Source organism: Ambystoma mexicanum, chromosome 2q, assembly GCF_040938575.1.
Source record: "Ambystoma mexicanum isolate Mex_15411 chromosome 2q, UKY_AmexF1_1, whole genome shotgun sequence".
In the NCBI taxonomy this organism is placed as follows: Eukaryota; Metazoa; Chordata; class Amphibia; order Caudata; family Ambystomatidae; genus Ambystoma; species Ambystoma mexicanum.
The window spans coordinates 1353716606-1353743291 of NC_090924.1; the positions used below are offsets into that span (position 1 = coordinate 1353716606).

Genomic DNA, 26686 nt, shown 5'->3' on the forward strand with positions numbered 1-26686 from the left:
GAGTCGCAGAGGTCGCGAAAGAGTCCAGAGGGGGGACAAGAGGCATCCAGGTGGATGTTGAAGTCTCCAAGAAAGAGGAGTTGAGTGGTTGAGGACAGGAGTGAGGAGGAGAGGTCCGCCCACTCGGAGAGGAAGGAGGAAATTTGACCAGGTGGCCGATTGATAGTAGCCACGGTAAGGGAATGGCTAGGAGAGAGAGAGAGGCAGCAGACAAGACATTCAAAAGAGGAGTAGGTCTGCGTGGGAATAGCAGTGGCAGGAATCCACTCAGGGAAGATAAGGGCCACACCCCCCCCAGCACGGTTGGGCCTGGGCACGGAGAGGATCTTGTAGCCGTCAGGTAGGAGTGTGTCAAAGCTGGTGACAGAGCTGGCCATGAACCATGTCTCAGTGAGACCGAGTACGTCAAGGTCCAGTTCCTCAAGAAGGCAGCAGATATCAGAGGAATGTTTGACAGCAGAGCGAGAGTTAAGAGTGGCAATGTGGAGAAGGTTGCCATCTTTGAAGGACTTCCGGGGAGGGGTACAGATCAGAGTTACGCCCTGCGGAGGAGAAGAAGGAGCATGGGAGGGGGCAGGGAGGGAGGGTAGAGGCAAGGTAGCCGAGGACAGAGGAGGGGGGAAAGCAGGCGAGGAAAGGAAGTTGATGAGGCGCGGGAAGCGTCTATCAAAGAGGTGAAGATTGGCCTGAGGGCCTTGGACCAAGACGGTCCCATTAGCGTAGACATTAATGATGGCCTTAGAGGAGTGGAAGGAGGCCAAGAGGACGTCCCAGCGGGTGCCACCATTAATGGGAGAAGAGGAGAAAGGAGAGAGCACAGAGACCATATGAAGGGTCCATAGGTCAGGTGAAGGCATGAAAAAGAGGATGTCAGTGAGAGTTTCCTTAGAGGAGGCACTGGTGTAGGTGTCAGCGATAGGGAGGCCTGGGTTGGAGACCAGGATGTCCTTTTTAAACTTTTTCCTACCAGATTTAGTGAGGAGAGCAGGATAGTCAATGGAGAAGCAGTTAGAAAAGATAGGTGAGAGAGAGCACCATGGGATAGGAGGGAGTGAGGGGGGGGGTAGGACAAGCACGAGCGGGCAGGAAGAGAGCAGCAAGCCCAAGTTTACCACAAATTTAGAGCACAGTGAACACAGTAATGCATATCAGGTACCCAGTGGAGAGGCCACCTAAGTTTGAAAATCCTGCGGGGGAGAAAAACCCTAGTTTACCACAGATTCAGAGCACAGTGAACACAGTAATGCATATCAGGTACCCAGTGGAGAGGCCACCTAAGTTTGTGAGTGTTAACAGGTTAACAGGTGGAGCTAACCAAGGTGGACCGGCGCCAAGCGTCCCCTGCGGACACCTGCAGACACACAGGGAGCCGCAACTGTAGGAGTCGCCCTTGGCCTTGGGGCCCATATCCGCAGGGGGCTGCCGGGCAGAGGGCTGCCCAGGAGGGGGTGGTTATAGGCAGAGGGAGGAGAGGGAGGAGAGGAAGGGGAGGGCAGTGTGGTTAGGCAGGGAGGCAGGAAGGGAGAGGAGGACCAGGAAATGGGAGGGGGGAGCAGGCACAACAACGCGCTCAGAGCGCAAAAGCAAATATTCAATTTTAGGCACAAAATCAACAACGGAGGCCCGCAAGGGCCAGGCAGGGCTCCCTTGGCCTGCAGTTCCCTCAGGGCTACTACTCATTCACCATGGTGATCTTTAACCTTGAAATCGCCATCTCACACTTCACCCAGAACTGTGGTGTTCAACATAAATGATTGGCAATTGCTCTGAGGTTTATGCAGTAGGAGTCTGATTCAGGACACAGAGGCCAGGTTTTACGCTTCATTTAAACTAGAGAATTGGCACAGACAAACCTCTTGGTTGGCAGCCTTGGAAGCAAGACTAGTTCAATGAAAAGACTCTGAACTGCTTTCTCCACCTCAGTGCTGGGTCGAAGCACACTAGTGGCAATCATTAGCAACATTGTACAGCAGAAGAAAACTTCAATTCATATCTCTCAAATTCTGGCATTTTCACAAACATCCAATCTGAAAGTACCATTCATGCAGACATTCAAAACAATTGAGAAAATCCATTTTCCCATTCGGTTAACATGATCCCACGGTCATCATGTGGTCTCTGAATGGTCCGTATTCCTCACTAAGGCAAGTAATAATCTGAAAATGTACATAGTCATGCAACCTTTTCAAAAATAACCTGGCTTAATGAAAACCTTGCGAATCTTTAAGAAAATACCCAATAAGCTGTTAGGCAGAACCGCCGCCAGCTTAAAAAGAGGTCATTCTGTGTGCACGTCAGTACCTGATATCAGAAAGATGCAAATGATGTGTAAGATCAGCCTTCAGACGCTCAAGCTCCTCTCGGAGGGGAAAACTGTTCTTTAACTTCTCTGCAGCAATGTCTCCGATGCTATCCAACCAGGAGCTAAAAGAATACAACAAATTACTTGTGGCCTCCATTTCCAGCCTTGCTGCAAACAGTTTGTCAGGAAACGTGTACAGATATTTGCACATTTTGAAAGATTCATATAACAAAGAATATTCTACTCAGTATTTGCCTCAATGGTAGAACATTTCAAATACACAGACGCATGGTGTTAGTAAAGATTTTCTTTTTGCGGCTTTCTCTTCACATACATATATGGAACACCCACAACATTTTGCTGTTTTGAACCGGACCCAACTTTTGGAGGCAAGTAAAGCCTTTTTGCTTTACTAACCTTGCTTAGTTCATTTGTTTTAGGGACACTGAAGAGTCCTCATGGCCCATCAGTGCAAGGGGGACTCAGTCCTACATAACGAAATTCTCTGTTTGCTTTACATTGCACACATCAGCTTACAGTGAGATGTGGTAGGACTACTTTGTATCCCTTTATCTTTTGTATTAGTAACGTTATGGTTACTTGCATGATGTGTCCAGAAAAGACTGGTGGGAGCAGATATTTGTCCACCTTTTTTTAATTTACATTCTCACCTGCACTTTTGTGTTTTAACACATAATGCCTTTTACAGTATTATGTACTCCAAAATGGCTGTGCAGCGAGATTTCACACTGGCCCTTGGCCATCTTGTATTTAGGCCTTCTTCCTACCCTTTCAGGGCCAGATTTGCAAGACCTATTGTAAGCCCTTTCCCAGGCAAAGCCTCAGCCTTCCTAGTAAGGAGGAGGTGTGTTTGCGGCCTGATGTGGGGGCTGGGACTGTCCATTCTCAGGCCACTTCCTGGCAAAAGTGTGTGTGTGTGTGGCTGGGCAGATATGCTGGCTGAATGATGTTCAAGAATGGACACACTTTGCCAGTTAAAATGGTGCAGATCCGTACCATTGATGGGCTTGGGGGCAACTCCAGCTCGAGTATGGGATAAAAGGAGGACTAGTGCTGCGATTCAGCACATCATCATTGGAGGCAAGACCCCTTCGAAGAGGAGCATCCGGCTGAAGAGTCAGAACTCATTATTCCACCCAACCAGCAACGCCTTTAACTGTCCTGGTGAAGCCCTGCTCCTTTGCTGATCTTCAGAAGGCTTTCATCGGTGCTTCAACCCCAGGACCAATAGAAGCAACCAATCTCCACCGCTACTCAGGGATATTTCAGAAGTGTGTGCTGGCCAACTTACTCCTGGCTACCTCCCTGTATTGGTCACCTTCCCGACTTGGGACTCTGCAGACCCTCGACTGGTTGAACAAGTGGCCACCCCTTTGCAGTTGCAGCTCTCCAGTACGAAGAGGGGCTTTTAATGGCCATCTTCTTTGTTTCGGCATTTGATTGCGATGGCCATAAGTGTCTACTGCCTGCATCGTGTCCTAGGGGACATCTTGCCAGTGTCGTCCAGATGTCATGTGCCAGGAAAAGTCTTGCCCGAGCACAGAACTGCGGACAAGCCGGACCTAAATCCCGAAGCCACAAGGGACCCCTGGGCCTTCTCCGACAAAACCAAAGCACAAATTAAGTGGGTCCAGCGAATTCCAGAGTCCTACCCTCTGGGCTTCCCTTAAGGTGGCGGGACTGGGTGAGTACCTCCTAAGAACTTTCTTTGGTCGTAACTTTTAAGACACTTACAAACTGCCTGTTAGCTTTGCCAACATTCATTCAGCCTATGGATAGTGGTTTAACCCTTATTTTTACCAATTAGTTCTCAAATTGGTTTCATATTTACCTTGTCTTTCTCTTCACTTACATTGGTACACTACAGTGTTCTAGCTCTAATCTTACTATGTTTAAAAGTAAAGCATTGGTACCCTTTCCCCAAAAGGGAATGCAAATATTGTGACGGGGCAGCCCACCACAAAGAACCACGCTGACTCTTCTAGTAAGTCCATGGGTGTTTATTAAAATGACAGGTAGTGAGAATGGCTTCGGGTTTGAAGGTTCTTCAGAGACCTACAAGGGTCTTAAGGGGGAATTGGCGTTAGGGACGTCCCTCTCCATCACTACTTACCCGGCCTTATCGCTGCCTCCCTAACCCAGGCGTCTTAAAACGGGGGATGTTAGTATGCTTCCGCCATGTGACCTAGGGGAGCCGACTTATGAATTTCCCGGGGGGGGCCCAAATACAGGAAGTGACATCACTGGCAGTTATACCTACATTTGCATGTAGTCGCCAATTAAGTGCAATGGCGCGCGGGGAGAGTGGAGGCGCGCGCAGCGCAAAACAGTGGAAACATTGGCTAGCATGTACTGCATATACTAAAGTCAATTAAGAAGGAGATTTAAACCTTCGAGTTGCATTCCAGTAGGCCATCACTGCCCCTACTCCACCCCTCTATAATCATCCAGGTTGTAGTAGCCCTCAAAAGGCAGAGCAACACAACGAGGATGGGAGAACGAAATGACGTCCCATCCTGTGAGTGTGTCAAACGTCAGAGCAAAGACTGTGCGGGTGCCTCTTACCTTGGAGCACAATCTCACTAATTTGGTGCAAATCTCGCAAGTGGGAGCATCACAGGTTCACTCCCTCGGTCCGCAGAACACTGGTTCGCTCCCTCGGTCCACGCAACACAGGTTCGCTCCCTCAGTTCACGCTTAGAAACCTCTGAGTAGTACACGCATTATAAATAACCAATTAAAATAAAAAGAAATACATCTGTTGAGAAGTGCTGGAGCCTTGTCAATAAGAGTGTAGCAGCTCAACTGAGAGGTGCTGATGTTGTCCCATCAGAAGTATAGCAGCCCCACTAAAATGCTAAAATTAACTAGCATTGCCTCAACAAAAGCATAGTATTATCGCTGAGCAGATTCAACAATTATAGAAGCCCTGTTACAGCAGTACTATCCCATCAAGAGTATAGCCAGCAAACTGAGGAGTACCAGCATTGCCGCATTTCAAATATGGCAGCTCTACTAGAAAGTGCTGGCTCATACGCCTCTGCTCCCCGCCCATAGCATTCACCCTCACCACATGCACACTCGGAGACATGCAAACAGTCTCATTTGCCCCTGCTCCCTGCCCCCTCCCTTTGCATCTGTACCTCCATTTCTAAAAATCCTTCTGGGTTGGGTGTATCTCTACATCTGTTCACCCCTCTTGCCAAGAGGGGTGCACAGATGTACAAATACACCCAACCCAAAACGATTTTTAGAAATTGAGGGGCAGACTTGTTTTGCATCTGTGCCTCCATTTCTAAAAATCGTTTTGGGTTGGGTGTACCTCTACATCTTGCACCCAGGTGCACAAATGTAGAAGTATATTCAACCCAAAACGATGTTTAGAAATTGAGGGACAGATGCAAAGCAAGAGCCTCTTGCTTGCATCTGTCCCACAATTTCTAAACATCGTTTTTCCCCGGCTTTTACCCGGGCCGCCAGAAAGAGACACAGTATGGATGAACAAAGGGCCATCCATACTGCGTCTCTTCTCTCCGGCCCGGGGGGGGGGGGTGAGGTCAACCCCGACTTCATTCTGCCGGGAGGGGGCCCGGGCCCGCCAGCCCCCGTACTCGGCGCCCCTGATGTGACCCCTATCTGTCTGATCTTCTACTTTGTTCTATGGGTGGAATTCCTAAGTCACTAGCTGACTCTCTCCATGGGGACTTCCTAACCTTTCCCTGACCTCGCCCGCTTTCTAGTTGAGGAGTTAGGGATGGTGCCTTCTTTCACCTGGTGTCACTTCTCCGTCTCTCACACCCAATCTCTCCTGACCCTCCTCTACTCTAGGCCCCAAGAGATTCTCCTCCCACCGTACTAAAAGTCCCTCCAATCTCTCAATAAGCCGTTCCACCTCCACCTGTTGATCTGACTTCACCTCCTACGTCTCAACTTCACTTCTTACTGTCGCTATCCTCCCATTACCTCTGTTGTGCCCTTCGTCCTTTCTCCCATCTCTACCTATTTGCCTCTCGCTATCCTGCCATTGTAATCTCAGCCTTGCGCTATGCTAATAGTTACTCATATTCTCCCACTCACTGTCATCCTTACTAATCTGTCTTGCCTACTATTTCCACTATGGACTTAACCCTTACTATCGCCCTCTACGACACACTACCACTCTAATGCATTTTCTTTTTACTAACGCCCTCTACTATTTACTCCACTTCCAAGATTATTCTTTATCCCCACTATCACTACTACTACTTATGCCCTCTCTTGCAATTCTGCTACTCCCACAAACACCCTCCACTCCCCACTACTACCACATCTGGCTATTTACCACTACCACTCCACTACTCCTACTCTACCTCTACTCCTCACACTCTCCACTCTCACACAGAAACATTGAACCCCCTCCTTAGGATAGCCACTGCACACCTTTCGCCCTCGCCTCCTCTGGTCTCTCGGCCGTCTACCACCACCTCATGTTCTCACTCAGCTAACCCACACTCAGCCACTCGTATACACTTACTTACATACCCCACCCTCTCCCAGGATTGGCCACTTACCTTATCCAAAGGCTTTCATTCCTTGGGGGAGGGAGGTGTCAGGGAAGGCTTCAGAGGATTCAAGAAGGTTTGTACGCCCTGCCCTTTCTTCCAGGTAGTCTTGCCTCAATATGACCTGGGCCACGCAAGGGCCCATGGGGAACTGCTGTTACCAGACCTTTCAAGAGGTCTTCTAATAATAATAACCCTGGTTGGCCTAGTGGGCCCCTTTTGTGAGGTATCTTTCTAATTAACAAAACTTCCCCGTTTGTACAGTGGTTTCCATGGCTTTTATGGAGGCCTTTCATTAATAACTAAATAGTCCCTGGTGGGTTAGGGGTGGTGGGGCATTTGGGGGAATCGCAGACTTTGAGGGACACCACAGTGGCTTATAATATAGTTAAGGTGTCCCTCTCTACACTGGTGTTGTTGCGGCATATAAACTGGGCACATTATGATGAATCCTGTGGAGTCATCACTGGCCCCAGCCTAAAGTCTTTTCCCATGTGGTCAGGGTACGGCAGACGCTACCTGATCCTGACACTTGGGGTGGTATTATGATAGGGGATTGGGAGGAGATGGCCGTCGGGGAGATGCAGTGACTCCATCAGGAGAGACACAGCAGTCTTCCCTTGCATGTGAAGAAGACCCTATAATTCCAGAGTTCCTGATGGCTGTTGTCATTATACAAATCCCTCCAATTGTAAAACCCTAAAACCCCTTCTTGTCAGTCACCCTAAGCCGGATACCATTCACACCTCATATGTACAGAAAACACATTTTACATCTCCTGTTTCTGAAGGTTTTGACTTAAACAAAGATTCAAAACAATGCAACCTTAAAAAGTCGAAAACCCCTATATGCTTCAAATCCCATAAAGCCTCAAGTACTGAGACGAGGAAGATGAAGGAGCTAATGAAGTTGAGAGGCAAAATGTACACAAGTCTCCTTATATGAGAAGTCAAGTTAGAACAAACATTGCCACAATAAAAGGAGTACATGTTATCCTCAGCAGATAAACATTAATGAAGAAGTTGAAAGGCAAAATGTGTACAAGTCTCCTTACATGAGAAGTCAATTTGGGGATTTTTTTTTTTTAAACATGTCTTTATTGATTTTCACATAACAACTTACAACCGACAATAGAATACCCTCTCCCCCAACCCCCACCCCCCACCGTCCCCTTGGGGCACTCATGTCCGGTTTTCGGGGCTTACATCTTGCACTGAAGATGTCTGTTACTTTAATGTTGTGCGGGCACCACTGTTCCATAAAGTCTGACTGGAGATACTCCAGGACCCCTCCCCATTCCCTTGCAAACCTGTCCCTCGTTCCTTGGATCAATTTGGGGAATATTGGAACACGCATTGCCACAAGCAAAAGTACTAATGAAGAAAGCCAGTCTCCATACATGAGAGATCAATTTGGGGGAAGTTGGAACAAGTAGTACCTGAAGCTAAAGAAGCATAAAAAGTGAAGAAGTACAATTGTGTTCTACTGCAAGGGAAAGCAAACATTGTGAGAAGTCTTGATGAAAGAAACTCATCAAGCAGTCAGTTCTTTTGGGGAGAAGGATACCTAGCGGCAGGGAGCATGCCAGGGGATCTGCAAAACCCAGAAGGGGAAGAGAACATTGTGGACAGTCCTGGTGAAATAAACATCAGCCAATCAGTCCTTTTGGGGAGAAAGATACCTGGCAGGAGAGTATACCAGTGGATCTACAAGACCAAGAAAGGGGATTCCTGCACAGGAGAGTATACCACTTAATCCATATAAAACCTATGAAAGGAAACAACTTTGTGGAAAAGATACCTGGCAGGAGAGTACACCAGGGGATCTAAAGACTTTACTGAAGAAGAAAAGACACTTTTGCCAAATTTAAAAGTCGTGTAAGAGACACTGTTGCGGTTATTCTTCAAGACACTTTTTTCCACCCATAAGAAAGTATTGTGAGAAAGAGACATTTCAGCTGCTCTTAAAGACTCATTATTTGAAAGAGACACTCTTGCTATCCTACTTGAAATAATCCAGGGGAAGGGAACCAAACCCTGGGTTCAAAGACTATTTGCTGTATTTTCATATTTGATTTCTATACACTTTTGCTCAACCAAAAACAGCAAAACTACCACACACCTTTAATTGTTCATTTATAGTGTGAGGGTCAGATACTTTTTGGACAAAACAGTGATTTACAAAAAGTTGCAACTTTGTGCCCGTCTCTCATTTCTGACGCCTCACAGCATCCTCCAGCATCAGGTAGCGTATGGTACCTCCCTGTTGCTGGCTGCTCTGACTGTTCACTGCGGCTGGCACGCTTCTGCTGCTTTGAGGCTGTCCCCATTGTGGTGGGGTCCTCCCTGGCCCCGCTGCCGCCATCCTCCAGGTGAGCAGGGGTAGGAGGGGGACCGCCCACACTCGGGCACCGGTTGGGTTACTGGGATGGGGCGGGCTCCCTCCCACCCCCCCACCCCTGAAAGAGCCTGAGATAGATAGATATATATATATATATATCAAGAAAGTTATGGTGGGTTTAGGAAGGTTTGAAAAAAATCTTTCACCTGAAATGTGAAAGTACGAAAGTCCATTTGAGCCAAGTACATTTGAGTATTGATGTCCCATACAGGCTGTGGCAGATTCAATGCACTATCCGCTATTCTAACTGTAACTGGTGAATGATCCGATCTGTGCTTCAAGGACCTTTCTAACAAATTCACTTGATATAAAGATGACAAAGGGAGACAGAATGGACCGCACCAACTATCGTCATATTGCCCTTTTAGATTGCAACAGCAAGATCTTCTCAAGCCTAGTGCTAAAAGATCTGGAAAAATGGGCTGCGAGTAGAACAATTCTTGTTAGACAAAGGCTTTTGACTTTGTCAATCGGGCCAAACTTAGGACAAGGGGCATTCCAGAAGGCTTGCTTGCCATCATAATAGCTCTCCACCAACATATGATATGATATGGTATTTGTAACGCGCCTATACACAAGTGTTTCAAGGCGCGACGAGGCAGGGAGGGAGGGAAAACAAGGGGAAGACAGACAAACGATCCTACTAGGCCAGGTGTCATTCAGATCGCGCAAGTGCAGGGGTAAAGGGAAAAGGAGAAAGTGCAGGGGGAGGAGGTGGGGGGGAAAGTGCAGTACAAGGTAAGTAGCGTAATAAAATAATAAATAATAAATAAAAAGGGCCAGCTGGTGGCAAGTGCGAGGTAAGTGCAGAGCAAGTGCTGGGAAGGGGGCTGTAGGGATACAGTGACAGTCCCACAGTGCAGGGGGAGCCAGGGAGGCAGTGCAAGTGGAGAGTGGCTGGGCCCTGGACCGAGGTCACTGAGAGTGGCCCAGATGCAGGTTTAATGCAGAATTCAGTGGGGAGTTAGGCAGGTTTAGCAGGGGAGAGGGAGAGAGAAGGCAGAAGCGAAGAGGAAGGTTTTGAGGTGCTTCCGGAACCGGAGATGGTTCTCCTCAAGTTTCAGGGAGGCAGGAAGGCTGTTCCAGAGGGAGGCCCCTGCTGCGGAGAGAGATCTACCCCCAGCTCGTTGCTTAGAGAAGCGGCTGACCATGAGGGAGTTGGAGACGGATGAGCGGAGGGCTCGTGAAGGAAGATATTTAGGAAGAGAGAGTTGAAGGTATTTAGGCCCCAGGCCCCAGAAGGCCTTGGAATCACCTCTCAAGTTAGACTAAACCTAAAAGAAGAACTTTCACCTGGAATTTCCACTGCAAATGGGGTGAGACATGGTTGTATCTTGGCTACATTCCTTTTTAATCTTTACCTAGCAGACCTGGCAAATTTCATGCTCGCACACACGCTCACTTGCCCTAATATAGGCAAAAGTTCGGTTCACTTTCTAGCATACACAGATGACATAGCCTTGATTGATCACACTCTCATTGGATTACAACATCTAATAAAGGCTATGGAACAGCATGCTGGTGCAAATGAGCTAGTAATCCCTCGAAATCTAACATAATGATCTTTGGACAACATTCAAACAGAAGAAAACTACCTAAATGGTGTATGAACAACCACACTCTGCCGGTTGTAAAAAAAAGAAAGAAAAAAAAATATATATATATATATATATATATAAATATATATATATATATAATATATAATATATGCTTTATTCTCAGAACATCCCAGTCGTTAAAAGACTTGACTGATGAAATAGAGATAAAAACCTCACAATATATAAGCCAATTAAAGAAATGTATGAAGTAATTATGTAGATTCTCGCTCTTACCTTTGCTAACATTCTATAAAGGCTGTACGAGATGGAAATTAATCCCAGTGCCCGCAAATTTAACTGGGCACATTTAGAAGGTTGCATATGGAAATTAACTTTATCACTTTCAATGTCTCTTCCAATAGCAGATATAAATTAGGACTACACTCTCTCCAATCACATTTTGATTGGAAGGTATTACTCATATATATCAATCTATTATAGATCCATGTAAAAAATCTTTTTCATGAGAACATAAGAGACATATAAACTCACACAAGAGCGAATTTTTCCCAAAATTACAAAGAAAAGCTGAACAAATTCTTCAGAATTGCGAGGTAACACGCGAGATACCGGTTACAAGCCCGGACAAAGGAAAGCAAGCTCTGATGAGAACCGATTGGATCACAGCCAGAGTCTCATTTTGCGACCTAAAAAGCACACATTTTTTTTAGCGTATGCGAGAAATCAAGCATATGTGCTGTCCTAAGAAGATTTCCAAATCCCAAATGGTGTGTCGAACATTTGTGTTTTCGTTTAAATATGCTGAAAACAAATGAAACTTCTACAATATGACAACATTTAGAATATAAAGAAGGGGAATGTGATTTATGTGGTGAAGGGTATACCCAGAATGTAAGCCACCTCTTAATAACTTGGCTAATTCACGTCGGAAGCGGCCAGTTCTCAGCTCTGTGATTGTGAGCCTGGAACGTGGTGCAGCTTGACGTGTTCGTTCGTGAGGTCCTTTCCTCTATTGCGAGGTGTGAGAGTAGAGGAGCTGCGAGCTGCGTGCGCGGAGCTGAGGCAGCGAAGCGAGTCAGCGTTCGACACCCGCCAGTAAGTCAGCGCTTGACATCGACCACCCGCCACCTGCAACCCGCCGACACCGGCTAAACACCCGCACGCTACCCGCTGCCACCCGCCAGCTTCTGCCAGCATCTGGTGCGTGATTTCATTTGTGGCGGAATATTGTGGCTTTGGCGGCGTGGAGTGGCCACTCGGCTCTGCCTGTCCCGTAAACCATTCGGTGGAGTTTGATCGCAGGCACGGGCCGTGGATTGTTGGCATTGCTGGTGTTGGGGTGTTGGCGGGGACTACCTACCCTTGACTGTATACAGCCCGGAAGAGGGGTGTTATCAGCAGCACATAAGAAGTCCTGTAATCACGATTGCTGCGGCGTGTTAAGCCCGGTCGTGCAGTAATGACATCTTAGTATACGTACGAGCTTGTGGGAGACTGCGGGGGAGTAAAATCTCCTTTGATCCCACTAGCAAGATAGTATACTTCTGTGCGCTGGTGTTCTATTTATGATCTGATCACTCGATCCGGAGTACTGAGTGGATAGGTTTCGTACCAACTACTCACCTGTGAACTTGACTGTATAGACTCCCGCGTCCACTCGCTCTGAGTTAATATGCCGCCAAACGTGCACAGTGCTAAAACGTCTTACAATTTGAGGAAAGGTAAGAGAAACAATCCTAAGATGCCTGCCAATAACGTGACTGGGGGGGACAGTTTGAACTCCGCAGCCAACGTTGGAGGCACCATTCCGGCATTATTTGAAAAAATCCCACAAGTACGCACCACTGAAAATACTGAGGAGATACACCCTATAATGCATAATGGAAGTTGTCCCTTGGATTTGACGAATTTTGATGACATAGATAATAATTCATTACTTGACTTGTGTTTGCCCATACAGAAATCAATGCCCCCCCCCCCCAAACACTGATGTGTCGGGGAACTTTAAGACGGGGCCTATTCAGAAAGCTGCAAGTATGACAGTTGAAGCGCAGGTATTGCAGCCAGAAAATACCCCCTTGACTCCCCCTGTACGGGCCGACTGTCTGAATCACCTAACCTTTTGATTGACATCGAGCAGCCTGGGAAGCACGATGCGGATCGATCCAATAAATCATCGCTGCTGAATTCTGCTGCGATTGCCGATCTGTAGGAGTCTTAATCTTCCTTACAATTTGCGTTAAAAATCCTCTTAAAACTTTGTGGCAGAATACACGTAAACACAGTTCTGCAGCTGAATCTACCTGGTCCAGGTTCAGTCCATGAAGAGGAGCCCGAAGAAATTAAGGAGCCTGAAATATTGGCAATTCCAACTAACATGGAGGGGGGCGAGTCCCCTACAAAAGAAGAACCTATTTATTTGACCAAAAAACAGCGCAGAATGGCAAAGAGAGCTGCTTCTTTAAGAAACGTTCCAGTGGAGGTGGCTTCCCCACTTCCCAATACAGCGAATCCTCAGCAGAAATCTAAAAAGGCTAAAAAAAGGGCGCTGAAAAGAAAAAAAACTTCAAGGAAAGGGCCTGGGAACTCTCACGAGCTGGATACTGCCGGAGAAGTCCAAAGAAATATCAGTAGTGAGTAATGATAGTCAAGACTCTATTCTTATAGACAGTCATACCGCTATGGACAATCAATTCTCCACTCCGCAAAGGAATAGTCTAAACAGTACTTATGAAAGCACGAACTCGGAGAGGGAAAGACCAGTCCCAGCCAGAGATGAAACCAGAGTAGAAAACAGGATCAGTATTGTGAAGAAATGAATCAGAAATGTTGCGGCAAGTGGCTACCACGAGTGGCTATGCTTGAAAAACTTCAATTAATACCGCAATTAAGAGTTATTAGGTCGGAAGATTTCTCATTTGTGGAACCATTGTGTAGCACCAATCCGAATGTAACAGCGCTGCATTGTACGGTTTTCGGTTCCGCACAGCTGATTCGTAAACATAGAGGCAATTTGGCGCAGGTGGTGTTGGGGGTGGATGTTAATCCTAATGATGAAGATCCGTTGCTTAATGATAAATCTAAGTCTACTAAAATTAATGGTAAAATTAAACCCCCCCTAATTACCGGGAAACAAGTACAAATGAGCGATATTCAGAATACGCTTAAGTGGCTAGCCGAGGCTTTGCCCCTGGCTATAAACAAACCCTGAACTTGCTCATTGTTGTCCTGGAACACTACGGGTTTTAAACATTTTACTGCAACTAATGGGTCACTACCTTTTATTATGAATTATTCTTTTTTTATGTTACAAGAAACTTGATTGCACCGATTGTGATAGATGGTTACAAACTATACCACACTCCTGCCAAAAAAGGGCAAATGGGAAGACCATTTGGTGGACTGATGATTGGGGTAGTAAAAGCTATAACATCTAGAGAAATACCCACCGAACTAGAGGACAACATTAATGCGGTGGAGGTGGTTATATTAATTAAGGACAACGGGGTTAAGCTATTGATGGTTAACCTATATAACCCCCATGATGCATCGGTGAGCGACCAAATTCAAGATAGGCTGCATGATTTGCTGAGTGATTGGAAGAGTGAATGTAAAAGCAATCTTATTGTCGTTGCAGGTGATTTTAACTGTCTTATCAAAGGAGAAGGAGGTACGACTAACAATAAATCCTTATATCCGTACCCTCTTATGCATCATAACAACAGTGATGAGGAAGGGGAGAAGTGGTTATGTTTCATGAACAGTTGGGATCTGGAATGTATAAATGGAAGAACTATGAGTTCTTCGGGGCCCTTTACATGGGGAGCCCTTCGGGGGCCCTTTACATGGGGAGCGGGTGTTGCGCATCGTACCCTTGATTATTGCTTTACTAGTGCAGAGGTGGCATCCCTGGTTAATGACATGAGAGATGTAGATGACTGGAGTGATCATAATGGTCTCAGTCTAACCCTGAACAGTTGTATTGAATCACCACCAATAATGACGACGGGAAGTTTACTTGTTAATCATGCTATTCCTCGACTAATATGGTCAGAGGAAAACATCTCTAGAACTTGCCGGGATTGTGGTGATTGGGATAATAATCATCATAACATGTTTGCTAATTTATCTATGGACGATCTGGAAGGGTGGATCTATAACTTCACTGGTAAACATGTAACCAAAAAATCATTATTGGTTATTAGAGAACAGGGTGCGACTGAGACCTATGATAAGTCAATAAAAGATGCTAAACGCATACTTAGAGGGGAAATACGTAAAATCAGAGCTAACACAAAATCCCTTATTACTATACATGCTAGGACTAAAGAGATAAAAAAAACTGGTATAGGTCATGGTTAAAACAACGGAAAAGATCGAAAAAACTGGCATGTTGGCAAAAGACTAAGGATTATTTGCTCGAGAAACTCCTTTAATATCTGGGCACTTTTGGGGGATGCGAGGGGTAGCAGGGAAACTCCTCAAATAAATTCGATTGAATAGGTAAGTTTTCTTGAGAAATGTAATGGGAATGGGGTTGATAATTTCGAAATATCTGGTATACCTATACAAGCCCCGGTGCCCTTTCCGGTGAACCTAGAAGAGCTTATAGATAAGATCTCCAAACTCAAAGCCTCACGGGCACCTGGTCCGAATGGGCTCTCTAATCTTCTCAAAGAAAAACCCAGTCTTCTGGGCTAACCTCCTAAAAATTATCTTCGAAAAGGTGCTACAAGAGGGGAGAATACCTGGGACTTGGCAAAAAGCAATTCTAGCGCCCGTATTTAAAAAAGGAAATAGATCTGATCCGGCAAACTACCATCTGCTCTCGATGTTAGACTGTTCAGGTGAACTATTTGCCTCTTTACTCTTACAGAGATTGCAGATTTGGGCAGAAAATTCAGGTATCCTGGACCGCTTTCAAAGCGGATTTAGAACGGGATACTCGACCACGCATAATTTACTAATTATGAATAGTCTCAGAGATAAAGCCCTGTCAGCTAATAACCCTCCTTTGTATGCCTTATATATTGATTTTAAGGCGGCTTTCGATACTGTTAATAGAGAGAAATTGTGGAGGAAGCGGAGGGGAATGGCATGCCCTGAAGGATTGCTCCATTATCTACAACTCCTGCACCAAAATACTTCTGTTCAGCTGAGGCTAGATGGAAGTGGATCTATTACCAGGGCGATAAAACAAATTAGAGGGGTGAAGCAGGGATGCGTCACTGCTCCCACATTGTATAATTTGTTCGTTACTGACATCCCTCAATATTTACGTGCGGTGCGGTGCGTAATTGTCCTCCCAAAGTTGGTACCCAACATTGCTTAGTTATGGCCTATGCGGATGATGTGGTCATTTTTGACCACACGTTTAGCGGAATCCTCCGCTCGGCTGAGAGGCTCTGGGAATATGTGGAAGTGAATGAACTAACGTTAAATCTTACGAAAACAGAATTGATCCTGTATAGTCATGGGAAGGTGAGCTGCCCGAGAATGACGCTGAGAGGTATGGAAATTCAATATACTCATTGTTACAAATATTTGGGAGTGGAATTTGACTCTAGTGGAAATTTTCAAACCTGCGTGCAAAATCGTAAAATGAAAGCGCCCCAATTAACCGCTCTGATATGCAATTTCTCTCACAATCAGAGTGGATATTCTATCTGGGCGGCCCGCCAACTCTACATCCAATGCTTGGTACCTATGGTGATTTATGGATTGGAAGCCTTGGTCGATCTTAATCTTGATTGGCTCCAAATATTGGAAGGTAAATTCTGGCGTAAGCTTTTGGGCCTACCACAGGGAGTACCGATGGCGATATTGAGATTAGAACTAGGCCTACTCTCACTAAAAGTACTAGTCTTCAAGAAAAGAGCTGACCTCTTCATTAAGATGCATATGAACATTACCAATCAACTATTGATGACGGTGAAAGAGGACATAATTGGGAACAAACAGATTAAGCTTGTGAGAGAAATGACCACTCTATTTGAGATGATCGAGTGGACACCCAATTGGGGTGATAACTTTGAATACTCGAAATCCCAAATGGGGGAGCGATTAAAAATTTGGGACTGGCAAAACAACTTTAAACATCTGGAAAGCCTACACAGTTATGGGTTTATATCCCATTTACTTTACCCCTATAGAAGGGCACAAGGATATTTGAACCTATGCCCTTCGGATAATGTAAGACGCTTTATACTACTCCTGCGTATTAACCATTTACCTGTGTTAACTGTGATAGGACCTGAACGGGCCATTCCTAAACCAGAGCGATTCTGTAGGATGTGCAAGAATAAAGACACGTCCTTATGTTATGTACCAGACTGAGTCTAATTTATATGAAGCACTATAGTAGTTATGTCCATAATTTAGACCACATCAAGTCGAAAGATTTTTGGTATATGTATATTAATACCTTGAATGCAAGTTTATATCTGGCTTTATATAGAGTCTGGCATATGGTTAAGGGAAAACTTGAAGAATAGTTACTCCCGCACTCAAAGCTTGCTAAGGAACTATTGGTGATTGGTGATTGATGCTTAGTAACCCTTGCGTATAGGGCTGGGGACAATATGGCTTTGGGGGATAGACTGTATGAGGGAACGATTAACGTAGTGATTGATTAATGGTTGGATTGATATATTACATTGTATTTTATTACGGTACCTCTCTATCCATTATTTCATATAGCACAGGTATATTTGGAATTAAAGGTAGTGAACACTTCTATATTGTATTTATCAGTATGAAAATGAAAATGAGCTATCAGATGAAGTTATGTGAAAGAATAGAGGATGATGAAATCTGAAATTTGAAATTTGTATATGATGATATTTATTGTATTGTGTAATTGGTTAATTTGATTGAATCATGTGTAAAGTTTGTTTATAAAACTATATCACATTAAAAATAAGTAAATAAATAAATTAATTAATTAATAACTTGCACAGTCACATTTCCAGTAGGAGGGAAATATTTAGCTAGATTTGTTCACCACATTGAGTGGCTAAATACCTAAGAATTTTGGCACAGACTGTCATCTGGCAAAGAAATCTTCTTATCAATAGAGCGTCTGAAATTGCTAAATGAAATGCATTTTATAAAAATTGCTTTATAACAGAAAAGATGAAACGAAAATATTTTCAAATTGAAAAGTAACAAATTGATGTTTGCCTTTTCTCTTTTCAATTTTATGAGAACTGTGTAAAAAGTCTATGTATGGTGAATGGCACAATAAAAAAAAATAAAAAACAATAAGAAAATAAATAAATAACGATGACATCAATTCTGGAGAAGGAGTGATGACATGCCAATTGAAAGGTGTAGTCCCTTTATCTAGGGTGTAACATTCTCCAGGCACTGGTTAATGTAGTTTCTGCTATCATCTTACAAAAAGGTTAATGGTAACCAAATGGTTGGTGAGGAGTGGCACTTAGGAGGGCACAACCTATCCAGGGACAGATAAAGCTCTTCATTCCAATCACCTCCAACAATCATAAGGTGTCCTGTCGCTAAACGACCCTGCAGGAAACCCATTGACTTCCAAATCTTTGGCACTGCTTCAATCGGGAAGGGTGTGTTTTATATAGATAAGGATCATTGTTTCATGTTTTTTTTCGATGCTGGGCCATGTCCAGTGAGTCTCCAGTAGTAGAATAACATCTGCGTTGATCTTGCAAAGGTACACTAACATCTTTTCTTTTCATAAAGATAATGACATTCCACGAGAGTGTTAATAATTTCAAAGGCATCTTTGTCAGTTAGGACTGCACTAATAGATCTTATGTTTGCAGCATGGAGCCATGAAAGGTCAGATTATTGGAGCATTCTGCTCCCAGGATATCAGTTCATCAATTTGTGTTATGCAAACATTTCAGGGACATATTTGCAGCCTCCTACCTCTCTATCCTTGGCCACCATGATCGTTCAACATTACTTTCTGTTTCCTCGTGCAGGAATTTACGAGCTTCCTCTGGGAATGTTGCTATTACATTTTTGTTTCCAATTCGAAATTTAAGGGAGGCAGGGGAAAGTCCTCAAGAGTACTGTATCTTGTAATTCGTCAACTCTTGCTTGATCTCACCAAATATTCTCTTATGCAGGATCCCGGAAACCAGGTCTTGATAAAACGCAATCTTGTGGACTTCCCATTGAGCCTCTCCTTTATCTCTGAATAGTAGCATGACCCTTTCTTTAACTGAGAACCATAGGAAGCAAACCAAGATAGGTCTAGGAGCTTTACCAAGGCCTGGGCGTGGTCTAGGGCTCGATGTGATCTATCAATTTTAGTCTGGTATATAATATCCATCTGCAGTGTAGTCGCCAGGAGCTTCAAAATGAATGCCTTGATGGCCTGTTCCTCAACTCTCTCATGCACCCCCAGGATCTTAACATTGGTGTGTCTTAATCATCAAGACGCTCGGTTGACAAAGCAATTTCTTTAGTAATACGAGGGTCTCTCTCTCTTGTGGCATGAAAGTCATCTTTCAGTTTGGAGATACAGGCTTATGCCTCATCTAGTCTGCTGCACACTGCTCGTAGGTCGGTTCTCTTCTCCAACATTTCAGGTTTGATGGTAGATATACATTTTGCCATCAACTTCAAAATGTCATACCATTCCCTAGGGGTAGGTTCCTAGTCCCCTCTCATAGGGTATTTAGACTTGCCAGAAAGTTCATCTTTTGAGGCCGGCATTTTGGAGCTTTTCATCCTTGTTGATTTATTTTTCAATGCTGCTTGCACCATTCAAAATGTTCACTATAATGGTCTCTTACAATGTAGCCAGATACTGCTTCGGTCTACAACTCCTCCTGCCAAAGGTTTCCTAACACGCAGATGGCACTGTGCACATGTCACAGGGTCCTCGAAAAGAACAGTCTATTGTTCTCTCATAGGGGAACAGTTCAAATGTGACCCTATTGTGCCACTAGGGCCAGGGTGCTCTAGAAACAAGCATATGTGCACCCTGCAGAGCTGAGCTGAGCTTGGGAATCCATCAAACAATAGCCCCAACAGCGTCTTCCACAGCCACAAGCTAAATTTAACGCACAACTGTGTGATTTTTGTTGGGGGCTTACCTTCACCCGTACCTGAGTCAGTCTACCGCTGCCGTGTTTTCATCCCTAAGCTATCTAAGCTTGTCCACCACTCCTTTCACCACCCATCTAGGAGTTTTATGAGCTGCCATGTAGAAGTAAAAGAGGAGAAACCCCCCCCTTTATCGACTGAATGTTCGGAGAGCGTTCTGTGCGCCTCTGCACCTCAACTGCACCTCCGATGTATGTTTAACATTTATAATAAGAGGCTTTTTTAAAAACATTAAATAAAGACTTTGGATACCTTAACGTAGTTTCCATCTTCTGTGCTTGTTCAAGTTCCTCCTCTGGGTCCTTGAACCCAGTAAATGAGTAGTAGGTCTTGTCCCATTTAATTGGTCTGTAGAAGGTGCTTGTGGCAGTCCTGCGTAGATCGGGCTTTACATCTACACTTACGTTTTGGATGTGCTCTGTGGGTAAACTGCAGGAGTTGAGAATATTCATCACTGCACTGAGCAGATCTTTCGTGTGCAAAGTAAAACAGACTGCTCGAAATCCTACAAAAATCAAACAGCAAAATTATGATTTTTTTACACAGAACATTATGCGTTTTAATTCATAAACCTACATGAATAAAAGACATAACACTCATAACATTATTCTCAATTGGAAAACTGCTTTACAAAACAGTTACACAATACAACAATATGCTTGTTACCACCAAGTCATTATGTGGTCTTGTAGTCCAATTTCATACCTCACCACACACATATATAACAATTAATAAAGGAGTTATTAGTTTCTAATGGCTTAGTTGTTGACATTGGATGTGAACATCTGGGTTCTATTTTTAGTTTCAGTAATTGTCTTAAAGAGTTGTGATCAGCGGGAAACAACTTCACCTACATATGCCTAAATCATAAAAGCATAATATAGGGGGTGCTGTTGCGCAGCATGCAGACAAGGGCATGAGCCTCCTCCGCTCCTATGCCACAGCATAGGAGTGTATCCTGTACCGGTATCCTGTAAAATATATCCTGGTTCCCCAGCAAACTAAAAGGGAATTTCTACATATTCTTGTGTGGGAGGAGTGGGTCTACAGTTTGCTCTGATCCTGAACAAAATCGGTGCTAGAAACCCAAAATCCACTGTTTGACAGGAGAGGGTGAAACAAACAGCGGCATTTTGAGCTGTGGACTGTCGGCCGCAGGAGTGGAAAGTGGCCGACAGAACCATGGGTGGGATCCAGAGTGTTGCATAACAGTTAGTCCCCTCCGAGGGCATTTTCATACCACAGGGTCCCGCATGCAACTATCGTGAGGGCGGACCACTCAGGCAAAGGCGTGGGCTGGCCGTGTTGGAAGGGCAGACCTGAAGACCAAAACGGACCGGCTTTCCCCAGGGAACTGTGATGGAGCCCATATGGTAAGGCGCTGGGGTGAGTGCAGGAGAGGCACCAGACTTGCTTGGCCCTCCGTGCGCTGAACGGGAGAGAGCGACATGGTGGAAAGTTTGGGGAGTGTGCTGGGAGGCACCCTGTAGGACAACCCCTGATTTTGGCACTGAGACTAGCAGAAGCTGGTAGGTGAGCACACCACCAAGGAGCGGTGCAGACTTATACGCAACATTGCCCAAGCTACTTGGCCTCAAGCCCCGCGGTGTGGTGAGGCAAAAGATCACAGCCGCATAACACAGGCAGAGATAGGCTGTATCGAGTGCCTGCCCCCACAGGTGCAGAGAACAATGGACATCTAACACTCCTGCCTGAGACGCTGAGCCCTCATTGTGTGGCAGTGGGGAACTAGGACCGGCCTGTATAGCGCAGGTGGTGACCAGGGTGTGCCCCCCCCCCCTTGAGGAACTGGGGCTGTGAGGAGGACTGAATGATAGGAACCTTTTTTAGCCCCATGGTGAACGATATTGGTAACAGAATAAAAGAACCCAGCCTCACTGTGCCTAATAAAGTGGAAAGAGTGTTGTAAGGAACTCATGGTGGCAACAGTAAAGACAGACAATTGATCACAGTTCAAGGGTGTTTATTAAACTGTATAGGTAGGTTGGAAAAACGCCTAATCTAAACCTAAATCTAAGATGGGAGAACCTACGACCATCACATAATAATAAGGCAGTCCTAGTGGCGTCTTGTCAAATAAAAGGGCCTATACTAAAAAAAAAACTATTGCCAATCCTTTACAACTAGATACAAAAAGAGTGTGGGATAGTGTTAACAAGAAAGAAAGAAGTGTTCACAAATGATAAGTCAGGATATAGTCAGGGGTCTCCCTTCCCCACGTTTTGAGCACGGCACAAGGCAGGACTCCTGAGTGTAGCACACTCTCGAGCTTTCTCAGCACAAGACTACAGTCCGTTCTCAGGTATCAAGATCTTCAGTGGTTAAGTCTCTTTTTCTAACAAAAAGTCTCTTGCCTTCGAGGATCTGATGGGTTCACAATAATATAACAAAAAGTTCCTTTCTGTATGTATGTTGGGTGATGGCTTTTCACCCCTGGAACCTCCTCTTCCGGGCTCAGATCCTTCTCGAATAGCAGCCTCCCTCTGCTGGCCTCACTACGGCTTTTATTCATAAGATTTCTCCATTTGCATTCACAAACCTTAATGTCCTTTTAAACAATCCACTGTGGACATCCCTTCGTCGGGTTTACTCTTGTCAACACAATGTTCATTGGGGCATCATACTTCGCCCCGTTCTGTCGGCATCCCTCCATCGGGTACACTCTTGCCAAACACACAGTTCCTTCTCCTTTCTCACTATGCGGGATTTGCCTCCCTTAGCTTTCCAATTACGTGCAGGTGAAAGACTTTTGCCTATAGAGGGCATTTTGCTAGACCCCTGTGTGACAACTTTGACATTTTCCATGCGGGTCTCCTAGGGTCTTATGGTATCAGTAGTTTCAACAATGGGAGAATCAACCAGAGTCTATCGAATGAGCACCCACATGGTGACGGACCCCTCTGCAGCTGGTTTTCCCCTTAATTTGCCATTCGCAACTTTTGTTCAACAGAGTTTGGTTTCTTATTGGTCCTCCCTTCGACTCACCGGCTGTGATGAACCGTTTGGCTTTTCTTGTCTCTGGAGTCAAGGACGTACCATGGTAGCAAGTGTCTCTCCCGGCCCGGATTATTAGTGTAGGAGGGCTCCGTGTACCATTGACATCTGCTGCAACACACGCTGGCTAGTGTTTGCAGTCTTTTGCTTCCTTTCACAGAGGCTTCTTGGGTCTGGGTTAAAAAAGGGCAAGGTCGCTTCTCTCTTTGACGCCACTTCGGCTCTCAACACTTTTCTCCTCCTCTTAAACTGCCGCCCTGGGATAGCTTTCCCGTTATGCGGTTTGCCTTGCTCGTAATGTGCTCTCATTCTCCACCTTTTATCCCTGCACGGAAGGGAAAGGGCCGTCAGGTGTGTGTGATTTTGGTCAATTGCCTGACTTTGCCTGACCCTTATATTGGGACATGTCAGGTAAACGGCTCTAGTGTTAGTCAGTTGTCTTTTGTGGTGGAAGAAAGTGTTTGTGTCGGAAAATGGGGAAGGGGTAGAGTGTCTGAGTATCCTACGTGCTAGGATGGGGAAAAAGTGTTATAAGAAGGGGGATACCGCATCTCACCCATTGGTGTCCCACCTCCACTCCCTGAGGACCTCTCATCAAGGTCAGCCCTCACTGGTCCACCCCCAGGAACTGGATCCAAGATCGATGGTCTGTCCTGGCCACCTGGATGACATATCCCCAAGGACTAGTCAGGGAGACACCTTCAGGTTTCTCACAGGGGGAAAGAGGAAGGGCGCCAGCCATACGGACACCGGAGCTGGTGAGGTCCACACAGTCACTAAGTCCCTGAATCTTAGACTTGGAACATTACAAAACAATGCACAAGGCACAGATCACTCAGTACAATGGTCAAGAATAAGTCTAAAAAAAGTGGCGCTACTGAGCAAAATGGACACAGTGGGAGCCTCCAAACCCCTCTCGACACACACCTAGGGGAGGTGGCTATGGGCAAAAGCTTGCATAACCTGCAGATCTCCCTCAGTGGTATTATGAGCGACATTGGAGAATCTAGATTGTTTGTTGATGAGAAGCTAGGTGGCCTCTCATCAGAAGGGTCCTTAATACGGCAAGATCTTAGGAACCTGGCCTCGACAGTGGACGGGACAGAACAACGGATCTCGGAGGATGCAAACAAACAGCTGGAGAATTAACTATCAGTAGTCACCCAGAAGCTCACGCACCTAGAAAACAGAGCGTAGGACAGTGAGGGAAGGGCATGCCGTAATCTATGCATCCCTAGAGTGCCAGAGAAAGAAGAAGGGTCCTGCATGGAGCTCTTCCTGGAGTAGTGGCTCACAGAACTGTTTGCTACAAAGAAACTTTAAAAATTCTTCTCAGTTGAGCATGCTCACCGCATCCAGACTGGCCGTTCTGTTCCCGGGGCACTACCACACACCATAATCGCAAGACTACTAAACTTCTGCAATCGAGGTGCTATACTGCAGATGGCCAGGGCCACTGGGTCCATCACATACAATGGTTACCGAATTGTATTCTTTGCAGACTACACTGGAGAGGTCTAGAAGGCATGTCAACAGTGAAGAATGTCAACAGACTCAGTGAAGAAAAAGTTGCAATCGCTAAACATAAAATACCCCCTTATCTTCCTGACACAGCTGAAGGTGCATCACAAGGGTGTCACACACCTCTTCCACAATCTGCGGGATGCGTGGACATGGCTAGAGGCTCAAATTCTGTCCGTACCTATACTGTGACCACCAGGGGGGAGGCCAAGACAGGAACCAGAACGTGGCCGGTCTCCAGTCCTGGTCGACACACAGTCTGAGATACAGCCCACACCAGCAGGGTCGGGGTGCAGCACATTACGCAATGGATGACTAAGGCCGAACAGTCACGGTTCCCGACCAGACATACCCACTACAGGGGACTGATTACTGGAGGCCTCAGACAGAACAAAGGCTCACTTTAACAGCAGCAACGTACACCCTCCAGATAATTGTTTATACTTTTCTGGGATAGTCTGGTACACTACTCGGGCAATAGGTGCTTCTGTGGGGGTGGGAGCACGGGGTGGGATACAGGTAGAATCTCCCTCTACAGAAAGATATACGGAGGCTATTTTTCGCCAATTTAGGGAGGACTAAAGTTGGATTAGGAGGAAATTGGTCACAGACGGCCGCAGGCTAGAGACAGAGGCTTGCATGTGCTACTACAGCGGACACCACGCAGATAGTTGACTTTGTTTCTTCGCACCCGTTTGGTGCGGTGTTAGAGCGACAGGTGCTTCATGTTGAGGGGAAGCACGGGGAGGGATGTGTGGGTGGTTCTCCAGAACCACTAGTTGAGAGTGACGTTTTTGAGGGTGGGGGTGTTAGAGTTGTTATTTGTTGGCAGTCTAGCTTGGGGCATCCCTGTGGGGGAAGAGACGGGGGGACGCAGACCAATGATCCGACGAGATACAGAGTGGGACATCTGGCCGTGTGGGCCCCAACCATATATTCGCTGGGATAACAGCCCAAGAGGGGGTGGGTACACGGATCTTCCGACGTCTACACATCTGTCCAGGATACTTGGCTCCTGGCAGGATCTCTGGGGAATGGCTGCATGACTCTTCGTATTCAGAAACTCGGGTGAGACAGAAACTCAGCCCACCCAATGGAAGATCTGCCCACCACACACACACACCAGCAGTGGTCCAATCAGTGGACCCATCCAATTTTACTAAGATACAATTGATAAAAAAACACACAAATGTAGAAAAAATACAATACATACATAAAAAGACATATTAGGAGACATCTCTCAGCTAGTCTCCACCTCGGGGCGCCTAAATTGGAGATCTGAGCTCCCCCAGTTTGTTGGCACCGGACCCCAACCCCCACCACTGTCTGCCGACATCCTCGAGCACCACCTGAGCCTTTTTCCGGCGCGAAGAGGTGCCGGGAACCCGGTGAACAAAGCCTCCCTGGCAGCGAGCGGAGACGGTGCTCTCGCCGTCCCGGCTGAGGAGCTCCGCGGCGAGCTAGCCAGAGTGTCGGTGGGGGAGGGGCAGCACCAGCACTGGCACTTACCAGCAAAGAGGATCCCCAATGATTAGGTAATATCACACCTAGATTCAAAGTTAGCACTAGGTCAAAGACGCAACATGGAAATGCATAGGTAATATCACACCTAGATTCAGAGTTAGCACTGAGGTCAGAGACACAGCAGTTACAGTGCATGGGTAATATCCCACCTAGATTCCCACCCACCGTGATGGAGTGAGGAACACGTCGGAGGATCCTGCATCGACCTGCGGACCTAGGGATTTTCGGTCGGCAGCCGACGCAGGCTTATGATTGCAGTCTGTGCTCCTTTCCGACATTGGCCCGCGTGAAAATAGGAGAAGCGGCACATCCCCCCAATGCAGAGATATTTGGTGCCGTAGTGGCGGTCGGCACGTCAGTCCTCCCTGCTCCTCCCGCTGGCTGCGAGGAGGAGGAGCACAGAAGTCGCGGGGTGGAGGAGTGCAGAAGGAGATTCGCAGGATACTGATTTAAGTGCAACTTGCCTGGCCCCCACCGTCGGGACGGGGCTTTGTGATCCCCTGTGGCTGTAGCGCTCCTGAGGCCCGGGAAGCCAATTTGCTGAGGCCCACACGTCATCACTGTGAGTAGGAGTGTGGACTGGACACCCAGGTGCAGGCCTACGGCACGGGGAGAAGCAATGATGTGTGGCATTAGAGTTTTCCCAGGGAGGCAGAGTCTGTAAGGGCCGGTGTGGACAGTCCTACCCAAGGAGCGTTTTCATTGAA

General features: G+C 46.1%; 1 protein-coding gene across 7 annotated transcripts in view; it reads right to left on the bottom strand.

Moving 5' to 3' along the window:
* TCAIM (T cell activation inhibitor, mitochondrial) overlaps positions 1–26686 on the bottom strand; it is a 722456-nt gene that overhangs the window by 507275 nt on the left and 188495 nt on the right. For all 7 annotated transcript variants that reach the window (XM_069648822.1, XM_069648827.1, XM_069648823.1 and 4 more), the window contains 2 exons: positions 20172–20424; positions 2302–2424 (listed from right to left, as the gene is read on the bottom strand). In XM_069648822.1, the coding sequence (XP_069504923.1) occupies positions 2302–2424; positions 20172–20424 (376 nt within the window). The remainder of the gene's footprint in view (positions 1–2301; positions 2425–20171; positions 20425–26686) is intronic.